The following is a 22,668-nucleotide window of genomic DNA, read 5'->3' as shown; positions in this document are numbered from 1 at the left end:
TTGATTAATTTTACTAAATAGGATAGAAATATAAAGTACCATATTGCAAGAGTGAAGATTCAGTACACAACATTTGAAATCAGTTTAGCAGAATACATAACTCATTAACAACTGGATAGACGTATACTGCAGCATTATTCACTTGGGCAGGTGGTGAGAGGGAGGTGGAATTTACATATCTTTAACAGTACCTGAATGCATTTAATTTCATAGGTCAATCTCCCAAATCAAGTTCAAAATGTTAATAACAGGGTGTGCATTTATAATTAATAAAATCTTAGCACCAGTGCTATAGTTCAAGTGGATTTTCCTCTTATGTAATTAAGAAGTTAAGTGCATTTGGCAGTTGTCACTCAGAGAGCTCTGAAGGTCTCGCTTGTCAAACCCGGGGACAGAAATCTCGTTAAGCCAGTTATTTCTTCAGTTAAGGTTTGTTTGCAAAGTAACTGCGTAGAAGGTGGACAGCCAGAATGACCAACCTCTGTTAGTCCATAACGTACAGTATCTCAACGCAAATGCCAAAACTCAAAGACACGTAGAATAAAGATTAAACAGCTGGTGTTTAGCTTGCATACTGTACCTCTTCTTTGGGGTACCCAAAGTCTCTGTGTCTGACTGCCCTCCACGCAGAGTAAGTCTACGGAAAACCAGTGAATTGGCACCAGCCTGTTGTGCGCATGGCCAGGGAGAACTTACGGCGTCACACGAGCTGAGCTGCGGTCACAGAGAGCCAGCCGAGTAACTGCAAATCCACCTTCTGCTTCCACCTCTGGCCCAGATGCTATTTTAGTTCATCTGGTTCCCAAGGGGGTATTTTAGCTCCGCATCACTCTGTTCTACTTTCCTTTTCAAAGGAATTTTCTTTCGCTTCTAGATCACTAGTTCAAATCCAGATAAGGTCAGTTGTCATAGAAATTATTAGGTACCAGCAGTTCTGTGTTGTACATGAAATGAGTCGGGAGTTTCGTTCACACAAGATACAGCTTTCTAAGTGGCACTAATTGGCTGTCTAATTGTCACACACAGGAGAAAGGCAGAGGATTGATTAGGCGTGGAGACTGAATGCCCCTCTGCCATCCCACTCGGCTCTGGGGTCCTGTAGCTCATTCTGGAGCCATGCTGGCAGGGTAATGAGGGGCAGCGCGCTTTGGATTTTCTGGCTGTCAAGACAGCACCTTTTACTGCCAGGCCTTTTCAGGGGAACTTGTTTTACTCCACCAAGGTCAAAGATACCATCTTTTACAAAAACTGCTTTCACTCAAAAATCAGAGACTTGTAGGATTTACTTCTGAGCGGTACGTATTTTAACCATTTCTTTTACTTCCTCCTAAACCAAAGTTTTTGGTATAAAACAGGATGAGTCATACTGGTGCTAGGCAGAACTGCTACAGCAAGCAGATGGGGGTTTATGGTGCTCAGAAATCTGTTCATATTTCCTTTTACTGTCTCTGTGTCTGATGCTGTGATATACAGGCTCCTGGAGGTACTTGCCATGGCACAGGGAAGCTGACATTTTTTGCATTTATCTGCTGATAAATGGATCCTCCTGTCAACCACTGAAGCCTCTCCCCTGCAAAAATAAATTTTGACCAGTATCTTTTCCCCTGAGCTATGGTATAGGTTACACTGTGCAATGTAGTTACTATTCAACTTTGGAGTAGGATAGCTATCTCTGACATAGAACTAAATTATTAAAGTTTGACTCACTGAAGAAGTAAATTTAGGAGCTAACTTGTGATGTGAAAGTCAGGAGTACACATAGAAGAAAAAGGAGCAAAAACACCTTGTGTATGCTAACGTTTGTAGACCCGACTATGGGACCCAGTAAGTAGGTTTAAAGGAATTGTGCTCACATTTTAATTCCCTTGTTGTATCAGATGAACATTACTAGTAAGAACTGTGTCTCTCCTTTCATCCACACAAGCTAATCAGTGCATAAAACATACTGTAATTTACTGTTGAAATATTCTATATTTCTGTAACATAGAAGTATTTACTCTCCTTTCCCTCACTTTCCCCTCACCTAAAGCAGAAACAGGACAGATACGGTCTGTTTCTGTGTTCTGCTCTGCCTGCCTCCCCTCTCCGACACATGCGTCTCTCCTTGTTCAGCGTTCTTCCTCAAGTCACAATCTCATGCAAATTAATTGAAAACAAGTGCAGGTACCAGCTACACATCAAAAAGGTCTAATGCACCTGCCATGTAGTTTTCCTCTCTGCCAGTCTGTGGAAGATGAGCACCTATGAGATCCTTTAGCTTTTTAACAACCTTATTCTTAGAATGTATTTTCCAAGAAACGCAGAGCAATCTTTGCATGGTTTCAGACTGTATATTTTGTGATTAGTGTTTCGTAAGTGATGTTTTGCTTAATGATCTAACATCTGTTCTAGGAGGTTTGTTTTTGTAACTTCCCCACCTCCTGCTGAATGAACGCCACAAACTTGTCCCTTTCCTCCAAGTCAATCAAAGCACTAATTGCACCATAATCATGGGAAGCAGCGGTGACTGCTCAAGTGCTGAAGATTCAGCAATCAGCCCATAACACTCTGCTCACTGTTTCGAAAGAGAAAGCCTCCCTGTGCAGAGATTGGAATTTCCTGCAATTCGGATTTCTTCAGCTGACTCTGACATTTTTTGGTTTGCAGGGAGATGACTGCACCATTACCTGCGTGGCAGGAACCTACGGAACCAATTGCTCATCAATTTGCAATTGCAAAAATGATGGTGCATGTTCCCCCGTGGATGGTCTGTGCTATTGCAAAGAAGGTAAACAAAATTCAGATATAACAATCGTCTGCAGTTTGGCATCAATGCTTTTCCCTTTTTAAAGTGGCACAGCTGTGCAGTCAGTAACTCCACTATTTTCTTGTGCCTGTTGGTAATTCAACAGTCTGCCCGAGTATCAAAACAAAACAGGGCCTTGACTGTAGGTTTTGTCTCTGCCCTGAACAGGGGCCAGGCTTTACTTCTCTGCTGTAAGAGCAGGTCACAGAACTTAGTGTGCTGGCAGAGCCACAGCTCCTCTCCAGAGGAAATGCAAAGCAGTTCCCAGACTGTTGGGGTTTCTTCTCTACCACTTTTCTGCCCCATTTCTCCAGAACTCAGAAGCCCCTGTTCCCCCCTCCATGTCTGGAGGGACACGACGGGGCAAGGGAGCAGAGGCAGCCTCCTTGCCAGCCTTTTCTTTAGCCCACTGCACTGGGCTGTGCCTGGCCGTGGTTATCCTCACCAGACCTGAGGCCGGCCTGCAGGCTTCCTGCCTGTCTCGGCCTTGGACTCCTCCATTCCCGTAGGCTTTCCTGGTGAGCTGGGCTCCTAGCCCATGCCGGTGCCAACCCTATGCTTGGGGACTGTGGGGTGCCCCTGGCTGTCTGTCCGTGTTGCCATCCTCGGCTCCCTGTCCTCCCTGTTACCCTGACACTGTGGCACCCCAGCCGTGTGCAGGGACCTTCTGTCTCCTGAGCCAGCATGGGATTGCAGGATGTGGCTGTCTTTTATCTGAGGAAACAAGAAATCTTGCTGGCTCCTGAGTCTCTCTGCAAGACTAACCTCTTTGCTTCCCACACATATGTCCGTAATTCCCTTATGTGCTTGGTAGTGAGCATAACCCATGCGCCTTCCCTCAGAACACCAACATGAGCTATGCCTCTATGCCATACATAAGCCCTAAAACAGAAGTGACGCAAATAACGATAAAATCTGGCATTTCAAACATGAATTAATGGATCACTCTAGAAGCCATTTAATGAGGGTGTATAAACCATGAGTTACTGCTCAACTCCATTTCTTACAGCTTCAGCGTAATGAAAGCCATTGTGCTGCTGGTAGTTAAGATTTGAGCCTTAATGGTTAGAAATGATGGCCTTGGTCTTTTTTTAGGGGTAATAGCTCCTTTATATTAAAGAGCATTCTCAAAAAAAAATACGAGGTAAGTAACAGGCAGCATCGAATAGCAAGCTTCTCGTGTCCTCACTGATCAGGAGGCTCCAGCCTGCCAGACAGTACTGCATGCTCTCTTGCTGCCCAAGCAGTTCCCAGAGAGGCATCAGACACCTTAATCTGGTAAACAGCCAACACAGTGATACCTGTTTCACCGCTCTGTATGTATAGATGCTGCTAGATGAAGTTGGGAGGTCATAATTAAGTCTTTGACCCTAAGATAGTCTTAGCTTACCCTAAGAACAGGAGGAAACTGATCCTAGTATCAAAGAGCTTCGGTTTGCAACCTGTCTTTCGTGCTGTCTCTACCTTGCTTTTTTCATGAAAACATCCCAAATGCTGCATCTCTCACATGTTTCTGTAGGGTGGCAGGGCGTGGATTGCTCTATTCCATGTTCAAGTGGAAGCTGGGGTCTGAACTGTAACCAGACCTGTTACTGCACTAACGGTGCAGCCTGCAGGCCAGCTGATGGTTTTTGTCTCTGTTCTCCTGGATGGCAAGGGGACTACTGTGACCAGCCGTGTCCAGTAAGTACAACTGGGGTGATCTTGCATTCCCTTTAAAACCATAGTCCACTCTTCTAAACGTACAGTAGGTCAGTATCTCATTTTGTCCATGGATATCTGAAGGAAATAATGTGTAAATAACAGACTGGCGTTCTAGAAGCCAAGTAGATGTGTTATACTTTGCATTATTTTTTATCAGAGCTATTGCTGTGTTAGCTGCATTTTCTTGAACATCATTTTTTAAAGTGATTCCTCGTTTGGTTCTATATAGAAATGTTAGGCACTGAGTTGTTTCTATCTCCTCTGTATGCTAATTTTAAAAATGTGACTCGGCATTAAGAGGGACATGATAGATGATTTTGCACTTTTTAGAACAAAAACCTGATTACTGAGAGACTTTTTTGTTTATATTTTTGGAAGGATGGAACATACGGTCTTAATTGCAGTGAACGCTGTGACTGTAGCCACGCAGATGGGTGCGATCCTGTCACCGGTTACTGCTGCTGTCTTGCAGGCTGGACAGGTAAAATTAGTAATTACCATTGTAAACCTTGGGGGGTTTGTTGTTTTGGGGTTTTTTTTAGGGGTTTTGGTGGGTTTTTTTGCTTTGCTGTTGCATCAGTTATAGCACTGGACTTGTGACTGCAAACTTTTCAATAATAGATTGAGACAAGATCAGCTGAACTTACCCATATGTAAATCACTCATGTTGGTAACAATAATTGGCATTCATTAAATTTGTATTCAGATTAATTGAAGATGGCTCCAAACTTGGAGCCAGATGTTAGCCTTCTGTCAAAAGAATCCCAGGAGGGATGCAGATCATCTGGAAATCCTGCAGAGTTTTTCTCCTTGAATGGCCCTTTCCACGGGGGTGGAGTTGTGGTGCAGCGAATCCTGGGATCATCATACCTGGGGATGGAGATAGGTGTTTTTTGAATGCTCAGAGTCGTTACAGCTGCTTCATCATACAAAACCCAGTTTTGTCACAAAACGTTGTCTTTATGCTTTTCTCATTTTGTCACACAGAAGGGTCGTTACTACGAGCAGATTAATGCTGGTTTGACAAAGAGTTCTTGTGATGACACAGAGGCAGAGAGGGATATTCAGTGAAGCCAGAGAGTCCAGGCTGGAGATCTCAGTACAGTCAGACCTGCACTTGACTCCATACTGATACGTCTCTTTGCCAGCTTTTGACAGCTAACATAACAGCAGTGGGGACAAGTTATTGACCCAACCAGTATTTCACACTTAGCTGCCTAAAATACTGGTTAATCTCCCCCAGCTTTCTGTAGAGGCCCTGGAGGGAAATAAACTTATATTCTTGCCCAGAACTGCAGAACCACCAGTGGCACAGACAACCAAAACCCATTTATATTAACAGCAATTCATTTGGAAAATTTAGTTGTTTTTCAAACAAGTACAAATTAGAAGAATATGTATGGAGCAAGGCAGGCTGATCAGGCAGCCAACATTGGGGATATTGTCACCTTACCCCTTCATTTAGGTGTTAAAGAACTGCACACCTTCTACTTCTGATGGAGAGAACGTCCCCACAGCAGCTCAGCTCCTAGAAGCGTAAAGCAAAAGCAATGAAATTATACCTAGAACGCACAATGGAAAAAAATCTTTGAAGAACTGAATAAAATGCAAAAATAGGAAATTCTACACACTGCTTACAACAAAGCTACTTTCCAAAGATACTGGGCATTCATCCCTGAAAAGGGCTTTTTTCCCCCAAGAAAATCCATTTCGTAAGCTCACTAATATCCCCTCCTCCGGCTTGCATTCCTCACTCACTGGACTGCATTCAGCTTGCTTTGAGCCTCTTTACCATCGATATATCCATCTATCAGGCTTTAAAACTCTACTGTGCATTATTGATGATCATCAGAGAAACAGTTGGTAGGCTTTCCTGTAGTCATTGTAATTGTCTTCAAGGGAGAAAGTGGTTTTTAAAAGTACAGTAAATTAAAGAGATATATTTATACGTGCTTATTCTGAAAGTTTATTACACATCTTTCAGGATGTAACATTCTGGAGGAAACTGCAGAAAATGTACTTTGCAGACAATGCAGGCTAAAGGCATGGCTTTTTCTCAAAGGCATACGCAATAAATACTTTATAATTACTTAGATGCACTTCTGTAAATGCACATCAAATGCAGACCCAAATTACTCCAGGAAAAGGTAATAATAATTGGTGTGATATCCTTCTTTTTTTATTTTTGGTATTGGGCAAGATGAGTGTATATTAACTTGCAGGGGACTTACTGCAAACCAAGCACTTTATCCTTCAATGTGCCCCTGCAGTTCTGGAACTCTCTTCTTCAGAATCACATTTCCGAGAGGAAAATATTACATTAGTATATGAGACCAGGTTGGAGTTGAGATGTTGAGAGGGCCATGTAAGGTGTGCACTGGAGATGTTGACAGGCAGACAGAGCCAATATGTGCTTTGTCAATTCTACTTCCAATGTTTTTTCCACTTGGCTTAGAACCAGACACAAGGATAAATTCTGCTCATATTAATTTGAAAGTATGTAATTGAAGAAACTCTTCAGCTAGATAATTATATTTTCATATTAAGGAGTATGGCATCGGTAAAAGATTAATCTTATCTGTAGTTGTTGTGAGCTGGACCATGATGTGTATTGCAGTGCATTTTATAAATACGATGTGATAAATAATTCAGGCTTAAATTTTTGCTTTCTGAATTTGATACTAATTAGGCATGGCCTGAAAAAGATCAGAAGAGAGCATAGAACGTCTGAAGGTTTTCCTGCCTGTTCACACCAGATGGAGAATTCATGTGGTTTTCTGATCCTAATAGCCACAAACCTTCATCTGAAACAGCATATTCTGTATGTTCATCCCACACGTGGGACCCCCTCTTGATGCCAGTGTTCTATGTAAAGATCAAGGGGAAGGTTGAACCCATTTTCTTTAAAGTGCTTTTCAGGATGTTACTGAAATAAACCTTCAGAGACTGATAGATGGTAGGAACATGGAGGAAGACTGGGAAAAGGAGAAAGAAGATGTGTGAAGAGAAGCATAGAATGTATGTTAACAGAAGTCTATCGTGCTGTTATTATGTTATGACTGCCACCCACGAAGACAATTATTCAAGACAATGCCCTTCCGTGTGTACCAGCTGGAAGGGAATTACCAGGAAGGGAATTTTCAGGAGCTGAGTGTACCTGGCAGAGGGGAAGATGATGAAGAGATTCCCACCTACCAACCAGGAGATCACAAAGCTGTGCAGACCAGCTGTATGCATAAATAAGCACACTGGCAACAAGCTGCTTAGAGACATGCACATACAGTTTCCATTAAGTCCAGTGGGGAATTGCATCTATGCAGCCAAAGGCAGAAGTTAGATCAGATCTAAAGATGATTGTGCCCTGTTGTTATTGCTGAAAATTACCCAACCAGGTACACAGGCACGTTGTATCACAAATGGCTTTGTAGATAGCGTGGCAAGCAGAACATTTGTACATAAAAGACCAAAACCACACTGGCAAAAAGCTCTCGTGATACAAGCAGAGTGAAACTTGTTCGAATGTGGGCTGAAATGGGATTTGTGACCTGCTGGTGCAATGCAGAGCTGAATTTTCCTCCACATGAAAGAAATGTTGGAAGCAATAATAAGAAGGGCTCAGACTTGCGCTGACCAAAGTTCTCCAGCTTGCACTGGTACTGCATCTGCATAACCTCACACATATAAATAGCACCCTTGAAACCAAAAGAAGACATATCCATATCTATTGCTAGGTTAAAAAGGAAAAGTGCAGCCTCCAGCAGGATGAAGTCTTGACTGGTTGTTCTCTAAAGATTAATAAAGGTGTCTCTTACTCCGGATCTGCCACGCGTTTTAGATAGCTATCGCTTCTCTGCTTGCAGCTTTCTGTCTGTGTGTATGTGTGCACACAGACACCTTAAAGCTCCCAGCACACCAGTCGTTTGTGGAAGAGGTGTTCTTCTGTGTACATTCATGTTAAAGTGAAAATGCTCGAAAATGGAGTGCTTTGGTGCCAGTTGCATTTGGTTGATTAGGGGTCTTGCACACACTGAATCTGCAGAGAGAATGGAAGCGCAGAACAGCTGCGTGGTGGAGCGTTTCCTGGAAGTCCTTTGCAAGAGAACAGGTCCTGGAGAAGCAGGCATCAGTCTCTTCTCCCCCAGATGCAACCTCCTCTCCTGGATGCTCAGCGACAGTGATAAGCTCATAAATTTCAGTTAGGCTCCTCTTCTTTAATAAATAACCTGAAACAGGACAGAAATGGACCAGCTGCTCTGGTAGCATTGCAGGGTGGGTCGGAAGCCTGGGAGAACACAGGGAGACAATGTTCCTCTGTTAGGTGTAATGCTGCGTGGCTCTGGAAGTTACAGCTCCAGCTAGGCCATGTGGGCTTTGCAAGCTGAACTGCAAACCCCATCGGCTTGGTCCTTGCTCCTCAAGGTGGCTGCTGGCAGCACATTTCGCACCAGAAATGGCTCCCTCACAGATACCGACTCGTTATTACCACATAGCCTTCGGGTAGTTCACTCAGTGCAACGCTCAGTAATTAAATTGGTCGTAGCTGCTGGCCTGTCCGCTAATTTCTGGAGGTGCTGCCTTTGTGCTTGACCTGAGCCGGGTTAGCAGGACTCTCTGGGAAGCCAGACGCAGCCATTGCTCATCCTGTCTCTCCGACCCAAGCCTGTCCGTTTTCACAGTCAGACATCCCGCTCACAAGAAGATTACAGAAAGGAAAGCCACAGGCCTGGTTGATAGTCACAGCAAGCTCATTTCCACCCTGTAACGAGTCAATGTGCTTCAAGTTAATTGTGGCAGAGTGTATTTCGTTAACCTTTCAGATATTACAGTGGGATTAGATAGAAAGCGATCTGCAGGGGAATATATTCCATTCCTGTAAATGTTACGGTCAGTTAAAATCCTGTTTATCTGAATTCCTTTAATCTGAAATGATGTCTTATCTGAATCTTGGTTCTGTCTTTTTTTTCTGTATCGCAGTCTGGTTTTTATAGAACGCCGCAGTGGCGATGCTATCTCAGCTGTGCACTGAACTAGTTCACTCAGTAGCTTTTCTGAATATCCAACGCGGAAGTTTATTCAGAAGATTTTAACATCCCCAAAATGCGCGGGGAAAATAGATACTTTATATGTAAGATGGGAAATATAGAAGTGTGCATCCCATAGTTAATTATAAAAGAACCCCTCATAGATTTTTCCTTAATTAATCAGGATAGCAAATACAGGTATGAAAATGATATTTGCTGGTAAGGAAGAAACATTTTCTTATTGCATTGGTACTTTTCACCTTCAGGCTTCATTCATGTCTCATAAGTGCAACCTCCCTCTTTGCCGTTACATATGGGAAATCAAAATATATATTTTGCTCTCCTTTACAACCTCAATAACTTTCATACATTACCAGCAACATAAACCCTAATTGTCTCTTATCATGTCCAGAAATATTGTACAGGGGTTGTGGTAGTCTCCAGTTGTCGGGATTTCCACGTGTGCTTGTAGAAGCGAGTTAATGGGGTCGGGAGCGTCGGCTGGTCACAGATAAGGTGAGCTTTGAGGAAGGAGACTTCGCGTTTGTGAGAATTTGCAGGCTGCTAGTGACATCTGCACTGTCACTCAAACACAGAAGCATGCTTCTTCCCTCCTGTGGACACATTAATTCAGTAAAACTGATAAGCCTGTTACTCAAGGGAAGGCCTTTTCGAATTTTAAAGAAACAGTGACCACTTTGACGGTGCACTCGAAGGTATTTCTAACTTCACGCTTCCTGAGTTCGTTGCAGAAGTGTGGTGTATCTTTCAAGAAAAAAAACAAACATCTTTCCATGTAGCTTCCTATAAAATGCATTTTGTGTGTATTAATACGACTTTTCTTCCATCGCAGCAGTATCCAGTTTATAATCTTAGGACCAGATCCTGTCCTCAGCTGTACTAGGCTGGAGCCAGAATAAGTCTGTTGTCATTAACAGATCGACTCCAAGAATATATTGATCTAATTGGTAGCTGACTTTTCCATGCATCTTTAAAACCAGAAAAAATCTAGGACTTGTTTTATGCACCCAGAGTTATTTAGCTGAAAAGATCTGCAGTAGTTTAGAATTCATAATGGTGTGGGCTGGCTTTTTTATGAAGTCAGACTGTTTCATACTCTCATGCTTTCTAATACAAAGCCTAGAATATCGGAATGGAGCAATAGTAAGTTCCCATTAAAGATGCGTTTTCTAGATGTCTGATCTCATTGTCTAAACCATATTTTGCACTTATCACTTTTGGCAGTCTTATTGCAGATTTTTAAATTAATAATTTATTTTTTTTTATTATTCTGTATCCTTACATTAGCTTTAAACCGACAGAAAAACTAGACATTTTTAGAGTCAGTCTAAAATGGTACATTTTAGCCTCTCTTCTGGCCTCTGCCTTTCAACTGTGAAAATCTTTTCCATATGAAAAAGTATACTTACTCTCTGGATTCGACAAGTGCCCTTTAGTCTATGAATGTAACATAAGCTTATTAGAAATTAGCTTTAATTTTTCATTGACTTAATTTCAAGTGAGTTGATAAGATTTTAATGTCAGGCTGTGCTTAAAAATTCTCTCTTTGACAGGAACCTTTAAGTATGGTTCCTGCTGATATAGGGCTAATTTTAAAAAATATGAATTATGAAGTTATATCAAAGACTTCATTGATGTCCTGACATTAATTATGTCTGTGCATTCCTTGGCAGATATCTAGGGGGCTCCAGATTCTCATCTCAGTGAGGTTTAGTTGTGTTTGTCCTGCACCAGATTTAGTATATATTTCACCTTTCATGAAATCAGTTGGATTTTTGCCACTCATTCAGTGGGAGTTGGATCAGACCCTTAGACTATAATTAGAATCTGCAGTAAGGCTACTGCTAAACTTAAGCATGCATGCAAATGATTGCAGTATTAGTCTTACAAACACAGAAGAGATACAAGTTCATTTATCTTTGTATTTATTTTGGGGTTTATTTTCACTTATTAAAGGACAGCTTTTAAATTTATGTGAAGAGATATAGCTTGGATGGCATCCTGGATTATGCTAATTTAATGGGTTCTAAAAACATGAAACTTGATGCTAGAGATATTCAACTATTTTCTATTTTAATATGGAGGTACTCTATATGGAAGCTTGGCTGTGTGTACAATACGTTCACCTATAAATAAATGTGGGCGAGAAGTGGTGAAAAATTATCTGTGAACATTTCAGCAGACTAAATACTGGTTGCTGGCATGCTGCGTGTGAAAGAAATAAAAAGAAAGATCATTCAATAAATAACTAGCAAGCTGAAATATTGTATATATCTGTTACTGGTGAGAGCGTTTGCAGTGACAAATGTTGCAAACACCTTCCTTCCCATTCTACACGACGGAGAACAGGTTGAGTTTCAGTCAACGTCATTACACACGGAAGGCTGCACACGTTCTGTTGTACAACTGCGCTTGCTGAGCTGCGCTCTTAGCTCGTGGCTTAGCTTGGGAGCTTGAACATTTAAACGTCAGGAAAGCAATGCATTTTTTCCCACCTATGAGTTCTTCCCTCCCGTTTACCTGCTGAAGGTCTGCTTGGATCTTTCCCAGGTTCCTCTTCCTTCCTGGCCTGAAACCATGTCCAGAGTTTGAGCAGTAGTAGGAAGGAAGTGTCCTAAAGGTGAAGAAGGGCTTGACCCCTTTTCATAGAGTTGTCTTCAAGATCTGCCCTTTCTGCTAGCGGCAACTTTTCTGCCTGTAACAGTGCACGCTGGAGAATATCCTGTAGCAAAGGGAACCAGATGATCCTGAATTTTAGCAAACATTTTGACTTCCTCAATTTCTTGTGAAGTAGGTCTCTTGCCTCAAAAGCTTTTATTGCATAAATTCCCTGGGTTGGATGATTCATATCTGCAGTTTTCTCTAGGTAATTAAAAATAGGGGTACGATTAGTGCTCCATAGAGGTGCATTAGGCTGTAACTATATTACCTTCAGAAAAACACTTACATTAATGGGTGCATAAATCGCCCATGCAATGACGACTTGGAATTTTTCAGTGGCTGCAGGGAAGGGCTTATTCTTCATTATTTAGAACCAGATCATGGAGCTTTCATTTGGACTGATGGGCTGTTACACACAGGAGTCGCCCTCATGAAGCCCACCGGTGAGCAATGCTTAGCAGGGTAAGTAGGGGCTCCACCGCATCAGTTTGAAAAAAAATTCACAGTTGGCTAGAAAAGCATTTGGAGAACACCACAAAAGTTCATAGAGATTGTGAATGTGGCTGCTGTTATCTCTGTTGAATAGTTCCACTATAGAAAAACAAAAATAGCTTATTTGGAGACTGGATGAGCAGCCATCAATTCTTAATGATTCCATTTGATTTTATGAGAGATCCCTTTATGTTTTCTTCTATCTGCTGCCTTCCCCAAGCAGATTTTCTCATTCTTCAGCATCCTTAAGTGCTGAGCTGTCATGAATTGTACTGTGGTGTTTCCGACTGGATCTGAGTCAAATACTTCAGGGTTTCCCTCAGGTAGGAATAAATACGAAGATGCAAAAAGTGATAGAAAAGCATCAAATATTCTTTATGAACTCTTGTTTGGATGCTGTTATAATACCTTCCGAACAGTTGATCCAGAGCTAATCAGACAGTCCTCTCTTATGCTCGTATCGAATTTTCTTTTACGTTTTATAGACTGAAGCAGCAAAATATTCACTACTTAGGAAAGCACGCTGATCTAATCTCAAATATAAAGCTGATTTAAATAGAATTTATCGGAAAAACATAAGTGCAACAGCAATAAGAGTACCGGGGAAAAAGGAGAGAATAAGGTTAAAGAAAACATGAACGTATTTTAGAAATCATTATTAGAAATAAGTGTACGAATTAGGAGGCCAAGGCAAGACTTGCAGGTGACCTCAGTGGACCCCGGCTCTGGCCCTGGCCTGACAGCCACATGCCTAGGGACCCCTCCGGGGCTGGGGGCTTGGTGGGAGCTGTGCTACAGCTGCCGGAGGGATCGCTGCAGGTGGGATCGCCCTGCGTAATGGAGACCAGAGGGATGGTGTCACGTGAAGGAGCCGTCTGTTCTAGAGATCACATTCAGTGATACATCCCCATACCTCTTAGTACGATCAAGTGTTTGCTGGCCCACTTGCTGTGATAGCTTATGTAAAATAGCCTTGCTGCTATAATCATTAGGCTAGTTTCTGCTACTGAAGCGGTATTGCTACTGCTGTGGTGCTGCCACTATGAACTGTGTCAACAGGTAGACAAAACACCAGTAAGAATTAGCAGTGCCAGAGACAAAATCTGCCAGGCACTCCAGATCAAAGCCGAGTGTGACTCACCAAACTTCAGGCCTCCACTGTATTGCCTGCACAAACCCAGTGCCTATTTATGCAGCAAAAGCAGTTCTTTCCAAAGCTATTCAAATGCCAGAAATAAGAGATTGTTATGACTTCGTGTCATGCTGAAAGGCAGGTGGAGGAGAGCACAATGTTTGTGTTGGATTCAAATGCCTGCTGAAATCAGTCCTGTCATTGCTAATTGATGTTGCATCTGTCTTTAGATTGTTACTATTGAAAAAAAAAAGAGCTGAAGATCTTATTCAGAGAAATAATTACAGTTGTACACTGGTACATATAAAATTAAAGTACATGGGGGAAGGGAGCTACATCCTGTAATTTATCAGATTCTTACATCCCTAAAGAATAATTAGATGCTGGGCAGCATGCTGCAGAGGCTACTGTCAGGGGGATAGCAGCGGTCAAAGATAGGCCGCTGGTTCTCATTTATTCCGTCCATTTTTGCTCTTCTCTTATGTTTGCAGTATTAGTTTCCAACTGTCTAGAGACAGGGCAGAAAAACAATGGCAGGCTTTGTTAAGAGCTAGAGACGTAATCCCCAAGCACGAGTGCAATTGCACTAGTAAGCTGGAGAGGGAAAAAAGGGAATTCTACTTCTGTCTGGCTTTCAGGAATTTCACCCTCCGAAGTCCTTCGGTGTGATACGGTTACAGGCAGTACTAAATCTGCATTACTGTGACAAACTTTCGTTGAAGCCATTGAAGATTAGTAATGGAAGCAGTATATGAAGTAGCTCTTCCATAAATGCCTTACATCCCAGTTGTGTGGCTTGTTGGGGGTTTTTTCCGCTTTCTTTTTCTTGCTCCTTTTCATGATGGTTGTGTGGATGTTGGCTGAATCCGTCACAGCCTGATTTGTAAATTTTGGTACAAAGAGCCAGCTTAATCTGGTAAAAATTTACACTGCTCCATGTAAGCCAGACGCAGGCTTATATCATATCGAGTCACCAGACACACACTTTTCTAGCTACTATGCAGCAGAACTGGACTGCAGTATGTGATATATGTTATTATCATACAACACACGTGGCTTGACGAGTTTCCATCAGCCATTGCTCTTGCCAGACACAATTCCTCCTCTTCCTCTATCCCTGCTGCTTTCCTTTATCAAGATACCATCTTCAGCTCGGCGCTGGAAGATCCCTGCACAACCCGACGGCTTCACCCTCGGGAAGTCTACTCTCGACGTCCCAGGCAATAGCTGTTTTGCCACTTGGTAGCAAACTATCCTGGAAGGGCCCTTGAGGAGAAAGAGCTTGAACAGCTCTTCCGTGTAATTGTCCCTTAAAAGAGTGCAGTCAGGACTGCTCTGGTGGGTGAAGTTCATTCCACATCATGTTTTTCACACATGCACAACAACAGTTCAGGCACTAAGTACTGTTTTTCCTACCCACTCTGTGTGCAGAAAGACAATGTGGGGAAGGGGGAGTGAAGCCACTCCTGGGACAGTCAGCTAAATTCCGTTTAAAGAGCAGTCCAAAGGATGGCAGTGGAAATCTGGCTGAAGAGCAGAGTTTGCAGAAATCCAGTACCCCAAATCCACACCGCGACACGGGGGTTTTGTGGCTGCTGTTTCATGGGCTGAATTAAAAGCCATAGCGGACTTTGCTCTTACCTTGGCTCTGCCTTACTGCATGAGAGTGCACGTCCTTTCCCCACATCCAGTGGATAACTATAATTTTATGTAAGTTATGTGAATTTCATTTAGAATTCACCCCCAGAACATTGTTTAAGAAGGTCTTAGAAGTGTAATTTCATACTAATATCTGCAGTCGTGAACCACAGCCTCACGCAGGAAGATGATTTCCTGGTACGCAGGCAGCAGAGTTGATGTGTAGAACGGCTTCCTGCAGCTTCAAGGGCTTCTTCTTCTGATAGTTTTCTTTCTAATTTCTACAACACGCTTGTGAAATAAGGGATTTGTTCATAAATTTGGAATCTGTGGATGTAACGTGACATAATACAGAGATGTGTCAACTTCAGCATTTTTTTATTTCTGGAAATTGAAAATTAATTGCTTATTAGAAATGTTCATCAGCAAGTTCCTAAGTAAATGTTAAAGTTTTATGTTAAGGAAGTTTGCTGCTTCACTGACTCGATTGTAAAGTAGCTGGGCAAGATGGACTCCCCCTTCATATGCTGTCAAGTTAGGGAATTGTAAAATTAAGGTGCTTTTTTTAGCACAATTCCATAAGACATGCATGTCCAGATGCAATTTTAACTTCTCATTTACATTTGCAATTCAATGTGTGTAGGAGCCTCCAAAAATGAAGTCTTCCATGAGAATTAGCTTAGAGTAATGTAAAGTAATAAAAATTGATTGCGGCACCTTCTCCGTTGTCTTCTGAAAATTTATAAATAAATAACTGCTGTAATGGGTATCAGTGTCTTCTAGAAGGTTTCCTTTTCCCCCCTTTACATTTCGTTACAACAATCGGCTTCACAATGACTCATTGCCTTCGTTAGGACCGGGAAGACATCCCTCATTATTCATTACTAAAGGCAGGACTTTGCTGCTCCAAAGAACAGCTGTGGCATTCTAATTCAGCTACCTCTCAAGAGAAAGGAGTCAATGTCATTCTTCCCCAAACTTTGCCGAAAGAGACAAGAAATAAAGCTGTTTAATTGTCTCTGTTTATAAATAGCCCATGCACTATGCGAGAATTGTATTTTCAATGCAGCATTCAGGAGGAAAAGACACACATTTTTCTACATTTGTGTCTGAATTTCATTTCTGGGAGCTCGCGCTGAGACTCAAAACTATAAATGACCATATATATGTATGTATAAATGTGAAATGCATTTATTTATTTACAATTTATTGTATGACTTTTTAATTACAGACTACTGTAGGTGTATTACATAAATGCACACACAAAGCATTTACTCTAAGCAATCCAAGGATATATTTGATTTCAAAGGGAGTAGGGAAGACTGTACTAAAATAATTGTTTGTCTTAATTTTACTAAAACCAATGTTCTTTGTCTCTTTTTGCATTCTTTTTTTCAGATTTATTTACCAAGATATTAAGGGATTGAGCCTGTATTATGTTTTTACTGTATTTTAATGTGTTTTTTATTGAGATATACAGCATGGACCATGCCTCTTTATAAATAAAGCTATGATCATGTATTACTAGAAACACCATATCAAGCTGTACTTTTGCCAGACTTGGTTAAGATTTTCTAGGAAGGGACATTATAATTGTGTGATTAATCTTCAGAAAAGGGAAGTTTTGGCTCTGCAGTATTTCTTACTGTATTAACTTCAGAGATTTATAAAACCAACCTGAAACTGCACTGTAAGTGTGTTTATAATGACTTTCAGCTGATTTAATAATCCTCAAAGTTTGGTGACTGTACAGATCACAGCTTCACGAATACAGTCCATTACCTGTAGCATCCAGATGAACTTATCAGAGGTGGAGGAAATTACTTGGGATTGTATTTCTCCTTAGCGACGTGCTAATCCAACCTCTGGCTGAGGCTGGGGCTCTCAGAGCCCTGCTCTGCATTTATCCCTTTATGCAGCGGAAACATGTGCATGGATGATAAAGAACATCTTCAAGTTGAAAGTCTAGCTTGGGCATGTGTATACCATCAAATCTTGGCGGCGCGGTTGTAAGGAGCCCGGTGTGATAATGTTGTTAGGAAAATTTTCAAGCCTGTCTGTGACTCATTTTTACTATTGCTATCAGTATCCACAGCATTCTACTGCTAATGCCGCTCCCTGCAGCTGGCAGTGCTTAATGTCTCTCTTAGTTCATGATCCTGCAAACCTTTTTCAATCCAAGGAGCCCTTGATCATGCAAACAGCTCTGCTAATTGCCGGTATTGATACTGTCTTATCCCAGTGGAGTAAGAGCCTCTCAGACAAGTAAAGGTGTGCGGGATGGAATCCTTAGATTACACTTCTATGTGACAAACCGTAGCACAAGGTTGTTTTTAAAAGTCACCACCTAAAACACAAGCAGTTGAAACAATGCCAGGAGCCTCCTGTTAAGATTTCTGGCTGTGTGCTTCTTCCAGTGTTTCCAAGCTTTGCTTTTCGTAAGAGTAAATATCAAACAACAACCCTGGGAATCACTGGGAGCTGGAACAGCAGGTCTTAGTCTCCATTTAACATGCAGATCATCAGCCTGTGCCCACATATGGCCGCTTGCTAGAGCAGAATTTGGTTCAGTAACACCGAACTCGGAGAGCTCTGGCTGCGTGTGGGGTATGTGCACAATCACCCAGAGCTTTGAGCCAGGACGTGAACAATACACAGCACAGAACTGAATTTGCACATGTTCAAGAATCCAAATACTGGACATGTTTTTGCAGAACCCTGATTTTTTTTCTTTTGCTCTTCCAATTCACAAGAGTTAAGTAATCAGGCTTCAATCAATTGCATTTTCCAGAGCAGTTATTTGAGATTTTTTGTGACTTTAAAGCAATTCCTGACCTTCATCTCTCAGATGACATGCAGAGTTTCCTTAATGGTGCTAAGGACTGAACAGGAGCCCACTAACACCTACAGAATTCACCTCTTTGGCATTTTCTTAATTTTCACTTTATTGGAGAGATGAAAGGACAGCTATTTCTTTCCCGGCTCCCTTGTTTGCTCTGTGATGTACTGTGAGTTATCAGTCCAGCCAAACATTTCTTTGATCAAAGTGCAGAGTAAGCTGTGTGAAACCTAACGTGTTCCTTTTTGTCTTTAGGCATCCACTGTGACAATATCTGCACCCAGGGCCGCTGGGGACCGAACTGCTCCATCTCCTGCAACTGCGAGAACGGGGGATCCTGCTCGCCGGAGGACGGCGCATGCGACTGTGCACCAGGATACAGAGGACCCTTGTGCCAGAGAAGTAAGATTTTCCATAGATGTGAAGGCAGAAACAAACCAGGTAGAAATGCTCATTTATGACAGCAGACAGACAGAGCCACAGGTTTCTGAGCTGCTTTAGCTCCTGACTTCCTAAGGGCAAAAGCTAGCCTAAAAAATACTTCTTGACCAAGAAGTCAAGACTCTGCTGCATTGAGTCATGCCTTGTGTTTGTTCTTCTGGCCTTCCACAGCACCTGGAGGTCACACATGACCTGAAAGAAGGAGCAACACCTTTACATTCCAAACTTGGCAGGATCTGGACAAAACCAGGTTTACAGTTCAGTGGTGGTAAACTGTAGGATACCTGTTAAACAGTCAGCTACGACCCACCACATAATGGCAAGTGGATGAGCGTTGGCTATCAAAATGACAAGGTTTTCTTCTATGCCTGAAAAAGAAACACAGCAGCCTGAAATAGCTCCCATCTGATGCTCTGCTGCTACATATTAAAATGTGCCAAGGAGATAAAAATCCTCTCATTTGCTTTATCTGGGAAGCTGCATTTGCCCCTTAGGGACCCTTATTCACTGATCCAAACTACACGCAACCCTCCTCCTGTGTAAACAAGAAATGGATTTGTCTTTCTTTTCTGCAGCAGCTCTTGATCTTCCTGTAAGACGTTCTGCGTGCCCAGTTCATATATCCCCTTTGATTTCACCAGTTACACTTGACACTAGAACACACTCATCTCTAAAAATAATTTGTAGCTGACAGTTTTTATTTAAAGCCATTATAACAATGACCTCTAGCACTGCTGTAGTTAATGGCCTATAAGCATTTCCATTATAAACCCCAATTTCCAGGTGCTTCAGCATATCTATGCAGCTGTAAAACCACTCTCTAAGGCTAAAATGTGGTACTCAGAGCTTCAGGGAATTGGGGAAGAAATTGTTTTCCGAATTTGAAACCCTAAGAGTGCGAAACTTCCAGAAGTTAATAGTTTCTGACCTTTCTGAGATGAAAAAAAACAGCTTAGTTTTATCAGCTTGTGGCATGTAGGCTACAAGAGGCAAACCATGTCCCCAGCTTGCAACTCCAGTAATCAGGCTGCTCCCTGAGGACATCTGCTGAGGACCTAATGGAGAGAAATTTTACGCCCCACTAGGCTGACAGCAGAGGGGTCCTGTGGATGCTTCTGCTATTGCCTCGTGTAGCTGAAACGCCTCTCTGTGATTTTACAGCCAGGGAATTCAGCTTGCTTCCACCTCTTCTGTGGGATTCGGGCTTGAGACTACCTTGTGAAGAGGACACCTCTGTAGGTGAAGGTCACTTTAGCTTGCTTAGTTTGCTCTCAGAATCATTCCCATTTTTCTCTTGGAAATTCATTTGGAAACTGAGTTTATCCTGTAAAGGGCAGTACTGAAGATGATAGTCAGCCAGCTTGTTCTTCCTGTGTAATCAGGATTACACGAGACACCAGGACAGTTTACTGCTCTTAGGCCCGTCGAAATGTCTCCAGGAGTGCTCCAGGTTGTTTTATACCATGATCAACAAACCTGTCAGCTAAGCTCCAGCTGGAAATCTGCAGTAGTGCAAGAACCTGACACCCTCTGTGAACATATGGGCCAAGAGAGAAATTGTTGTTCGGTGGCAAAATAGAACGGCCATGATAGAATAACTACCGAGACGGAGCTATCTAACAGAGAATCACAGGAGTAAAAATAAAAACATATCAAGTCATTCTTACAGTTAGTTACTGCAATTTAACATTTCTTTGTGCTTATCTATCGCAGCAAATGTTTGTCCAGTGGATGGTTTGTCATTCTATGTGTGCTTAGAAGCAACCATATGAGTTTATAAGAGATACTGAGGGATAATCTTGGCACTATACCCTATGTACATATTCTATAATAATTTCAATCCAGGTTCTAAGCAAATTAAGCACACAGCTCATGACAAGTTTACCTAGCTATCCGGTGTGATTACTGATGCAAATTAGGTGATTTGGTATGCTGTTACCGTAATTACCATTTATAGATTCTGTACATCACCGACGGATGCTGCCCCTGCAATGGCATGTATAAACTGGCTGTCCCAGTTGAACACAGGTATTGCACCTAATATGTTCAGAAATCAGCTTTTGACATAGTTGTTTAGACTTGAAATATTGAGAGTTTCCTAATACACCTTCTCTGATTTCTTAGCTTAATTTCCTAAGGAAACAGCATTCTGAGTTTCTGTTGTCTGTACATGTGTGTGAGTGCTTCCCTTCCTATCTATCTTAAAATCTCTGGAAAACATGTTATTAACCAGATCTGCCAGTGGGCTATGAGGTCTCAAACATCTTCAACTCCCACGTTTTGTGAAAGAGTTTATCTGGAGCAGGCTATAGAGACTCCAATCAGTGTCTTGAGAGAAAGGCTGCTGAGAGACCTCAGCTGCCTTATTAAATACCCAAGGACTTACACAAGGTAGGATGGTGTGAATGTTTGAACCAGAAGAGTTTTACTCAGAGCTCACACTTTGTTAGACATGGGATAATCCAACAGGCTTCATAGTTTCAGCTGTTCACAAAACTGTATTTTCAGAAGTTAAGAAGTATTGGTTTGGGATTAAGACAGAGAATTCTCAAGTTCTCAGCAATGAGAAATCCTCTGAAAACCTGTGACGGCTTACTTTGGTTTGTCTCCAGTTTGTCCCCCCGGTTTTTATGGACACCACTGCAGCCAGCCATGCCCTCAGTGTGTGCACAGCAGCGGGCCTTGTCACCACGTGTCAGGACACTGCGATTGCTTGCCTGGATTCTTCGGCACTCTCTGCAACCAAGGTACGGAGCCCAAGACCCCCAGATGCCACCTCCTCTCCTAAGGGTCTGGGTCTGCGGCTTTGCAGCAAGACCAATCACACGGTTCCTGCCTTTTTTCCTTGTTTCAGCAGTTTAGATCACAGGAAGTTATTTACTTCAGAGGGAAAACGCGAATAGGTACTTAGTCACCCTTTTGTAAATATGATGTGCTCCTGCTTTCATGAATAAAACAGGTCTGCTGCTCCGTACTGAAATGAATACGGAATGAGACACCTGCTGTAAATAGATCAGCCATCCAATGGTTTCATTTTCCTTTCTGCTAAGCCTACCATATCCTAAACGTCAGTGGCACCTTCATGCACCCTTTTCTTCAGCAGGAGGTGTAGATACTAGTTAAGGTAAAGGCCACCGCAGGTACACAAGCCCAAACACTCAGCTAATGCATGGAACCTTATTCACACTGTCTAGGACCTGACTGGGAATAGCTAAAATCATGGGCACCCAAACACAAGTGCAGGAGACAACTGGAAATTTGCAGTGAGGCAGGGAAAGTAAGTTAATTTTCACAGGTGAAGAGTAACTTCGACTCCCCCTAACGTCCCTCACCTTTCTGGACCTTTGAAAGTTAGTCCACTTTTAACCACAGGTTTCATTTTCAGTTGTATCCTAAAAATGCCCACAAAATCATGACAGTATTCTGCAGAGTCTCAGTTATTGCAGACTGCTGTGGGTATTTGCCACATACACATTTAAAAGAGATTACTCGTAATGGCTACTGCCCTTGTGAAGTCACCATCCCTCTAAAAATTGAACCGACACTTTTTAATGACCTGCTTTTCAGTCAGTTAGAAATTGAAGACAGCATTTATGCAAAATCATTAAATATAGATTAAGTATAACCATGTTTTCTTTTTCCTGTGCTGTATAGTCAACTAAACATGATACCAATTAATTTATTAAAATGAACATATTTCAGTGGATTTGTCCATTTTATGTGAAAAGTTAGCCAGATTTCAAAGCGTAAGCAGGGCTAATTATCCTCTTAAGAAAATGATTTTATTTTTGCTCAGATGTTCAGCACTTCTGGTTTTACTTTGAAATGTTGATCTATCCAGCAAATTAATTTTAAAATATTCGTGTCCTAATTAAAATCAATTTGTGTTGGAGTTTGTCATAATGAGTTAGAATGTAACTTTATTTTGTAGAAA

The 22,668-nt window shown here is 41.9% G+C and overlaps 1 protein-coding gene across 12 annotated transcripts in view; it reads left to right on the top strand.

The window, feature by feature from the left end:
- Positions 1–22,668, top strand: part of MEGF11 (multiple EGF like domains 11) — a 283,040-nt gene that overhangs the window by 218,485 nt on the left and 41,887 nt on the right. For 11 of the 12 annotated variants that reach the window (XM_075431918.1, XM_075431915.1, XM_075431925.1 and 8 more), the window contains 5 exons: positions 2,647–2,767; positions 4,305–4,468; positions 4,868–4,970; positions 18,549–18,695; positions 21,347–21,481. In XM_075431918.1, the coding sequence (XP_075288033.1) occupies positions 2,647–2,767; positions 4,305–4,468; positions 4,868–4,970; positions 18,549–18,695; positions 21,347–21,481 (670 nt within the window). The remainder of the gene's footprint in view (positions 1–2,646; positions 2,768–4,304; positions 4,469–4,867; positions 4,971–18,548; positions 18,696–21,346; positions 21,482–22,668) is intronic. The other variant, XM_075431917.1, reaches the window with a different exon arrangement.

Source organism: Opisthocomus hoazin, chromosome 10 (genome assembly GCF_030867145.1).
Source record: "Opisthocomus hoazin isolate bOpiHoa1 chromosome 10, bOpiHoa1.hap1, whole genome shotgun sequence".
Lineage (NCBI taxonomy): Eukaryota > Metazoa > Chordata > Aves > Opisthocomiformes > Opisthocomidae > Opisthocomus > Opisthocomus hoazin.
Note: the sequence above shows the minus strand (reverse complement) of the source record. Positions and strands in the feature narration are given on the sequence as shown.